The 2,700-nt window shown below is 33.7% G+C and overlaps 1 protein-coding gene across 1 annotated transcript; it reads right to left on the bottom strand.

Moving 5' to 3' along the window:
• Nucleotides 1-932: 932 nt before the first annotated feature.
• Nucleotides 933-2,693, bottom strand: LOC124893522 (probable membrane-associated kinase regulator 6). The gene has a single exon (XM_047404502.1). It carries the CDS (start codon nucleotides 1,919-1,921, stop codon nucleotides 1,142-1,144), a length of 780 nt encoding a protein of 259 aa, XP_047260458.1. The 5' UTR covers nucleotides 1,922-2,693; the 3' UTR covers nucleotides 933-1,141.
• Nucleotides 2,694-2,700: the final 7 nt, after the last annotated feature.

Genomic DNA, 2,700 nt, shown 5'->3' with positions numbered 1-2,700 from the left:
CAATTTCTGCCTTTCCTTTCTCCCTCCACTCTGCAACCTTGGTATCTATTTGTTCTCTCACTTCAGCACGAATCTCACCAGTATCACCTGTAAACAGTGCTAAAAATCCCTATGTTCTGAAATTGAGATGAGCAGATTAACATTTTAATCTAGTGAAGTTGGCAACAGGACATACTTTTAATATGTCAGATGTTTTCAGCAAGTAGCATCTCTAGTCGAATTGAAGCAGAGAAAAGGCAAATGAAAGGGGAAGATACAAAATCTAAGACTAACGATAAACATAAATAATTGTTAAAAGTAGTCTATCTTAGTATACAGAAAGATCAGTGAAGCCAATCCAATCAAATGATTACCAAGGAAAGCTATTAAACGAATACTTGTTGTAGCCTCGTGCATTACCAGCAGAGTATTGTATGATAACATAAGTAGCTAACTTAGCAAAAGGTATATAATACGTAAAAGAGATGAACGGGACAATACTATTTAGGCTATAATGCTTCTAAAACCTGTTGACAGAATGCTTATGACTCTTACTCCTATTCCCAATAGATGAGTTGAAAAGAGATCAACTCCTTAAAGAGCAATTTTCTATGAGAGGATAATGCATTTAGGAACAATTAAGTAAGCAACCATAGATAAATCAAATTGTTTCTTTCCAACAACGAGGACATACCAAGTGCAGACCCACAATGTAAGGTTTGGCGAAGGTAGAGCATACGGAGGTACAGGAATCAATAGATAATAACAAAACAGATAGCAGCTAAACAAAACAATACGTAATCAAGGTACAAGAATCATTTGATAATAACAAAACAACATATAGCAGTTATGCAAAAACTACAACAAAACAATACCATAATCAAGGTACAAGAATCAACTGATAATAACAAAACAACAGATAATAATAAAGCATCAAATAGTAGCGAAAAATATACAAGTAAGATGGGTGTGCTTGTCTATTTTATGTTTTTCATTTTCACATCAGAATGTACAAAATATTGAATCTGAGTGATACATGATAGATTATTTGTATGAAGAGCCAAAAATCTAAATATACATCGGAGAAAAGAATTTAAGGATGAAATTTAACATCTAGAATTGCTTCTTCTGGTCAAAACGATCACCACGATCGATATCAGGCTCAGTTGACATACGATCTCTTACAGTACAAAATTGCATCGGAAATCGCCTTCTCGCGCCAAACATCATTGGATGGACTTTTTATAGGGGAACAAGCCTCATGTGGAACAAGCCTCTTAACTCTTCTAGTACTACTACTACTTCTTTGGTTGTTATCATTTCCACACCAATTGACAAAAGAATAAGATTTCAACATTCGACGAGGAGATCCCTGAAATGAAGTAGTAGTACTCTTGCAGCTTTGAATTTCACTTACTTTTCTTTGAAGTTCATCAACTTTTGCAGTACTTTTTCTTGAACTTGCTATCCTTTTGGAGATTGGCCTGACGAATCCAAACCACTTAACCAAGATTTTGCGCGAAAACTTCCTCCATTTTTCAAGAAAATCAGCTTGACTAGTTGTGGAATTTGAAAGTTTAGATATTGGTGTGGGAGGAGTACTAGTTGAGGGTACTGATGAATTTGTATTGAAATTATTGAAGGCTTCGCGACAAGATTCAATCTTTGATCTATCAAGATATCGAGGCATGATATATCCATCAGAGAAGATTTCATCGGCATAAACAGATTCTGAAACAAGATGAACATCAAAGTTGAAGTCTTGTTCTTCTTTTAGAAATCTTTTCAAATAAGTGATAAATTTTAACTCTTCCTCAGCATCATCATGACTACTATAAGAGGGTCTAGGGGATTCTGTTAGGCCATCAATGGATGGTTTTCTGTTCAACAACCAGCTATATGAAAAACTCTCTGTGGCAAGAGGTTGTTGGGAATTTTCCATAGTGAATAGTATACTATATTATGGGAAGAAAGGAAAAGGAAAATGAGACGCTACAACAGATTAAAACACAATTGTTGTAAAAAAAAAAAAATTTAAGTTATCAACGTATATAAGTTAAATCTGCATAAAAATAAATCCTTGGCTGAGAATAGAGGGACTCACGTGAGCTTATTATACAGAGTGTGTAAATTGTAAGTTGTCTCAGCATTATTTGAGGAGGAGTTGTTTATATAGCAAAAGATCACAAAAATAAAAGGAAGAAAAATATTTGATAATTCAATCAAGGAGATTATTCAATGAGGTAAATCACTAACTCCACCAATCATGATATGGTTGCCACAAATAAACAAAGAAGAATCTGTCTAAATCTTAATATTGAAATCTTCCATAAACAAAATAAGGAAAAGAAAATTCTCCCTACTTATTAAAGGAAGTCAAGAGGGGGTAAAAGACATTAGTATCAATCAATTGCAATATCATCTAAATTTATCATAATTAATGCATAAATGAATTTCTGTCACACTAAATAAGGGCAAAGAGAAATTAGAAAATCAATTAGTGAAATAGTTCCTCACAAACAAATAAGGCAAAATCTAATTAGGCACAAAATCAGGGTAAATGAGTCAAATCGATAGACAAAATGTACTCATATTAAGTTTGCGAGATTTGCGACGCAGTAGGCGAATTAATAGGGGTGAATTGTGATGTATCTGGAGATAAGCTACTTTTATGAGTTAGAAGGATTTTTGTAATTAGTATAGTGTGTCCACATCCGCGCT

Source organism: Capsicum annuum, unplaced genomic scaffold, assembly GCF_002878395.1.
Source record: "Capsicum annuum cultivar UCD-10X-F1 unplaced genomic scaffold, UCD10Xv1.1 ctg60886, whole genome shotgun sequence".
NCBI classification, from domain to species: Eukaryota; Viridiplantae; Streptophyta; class Magnoliopsida; order Solanales; family Solanaceae; genus Capsicum; species Capsicum annuum.
The sequence above is the reverse complement of the archived record's forward strand: the minus strand, read 5'-3'. Positions and strand labels throughout refer to the sequence as shown.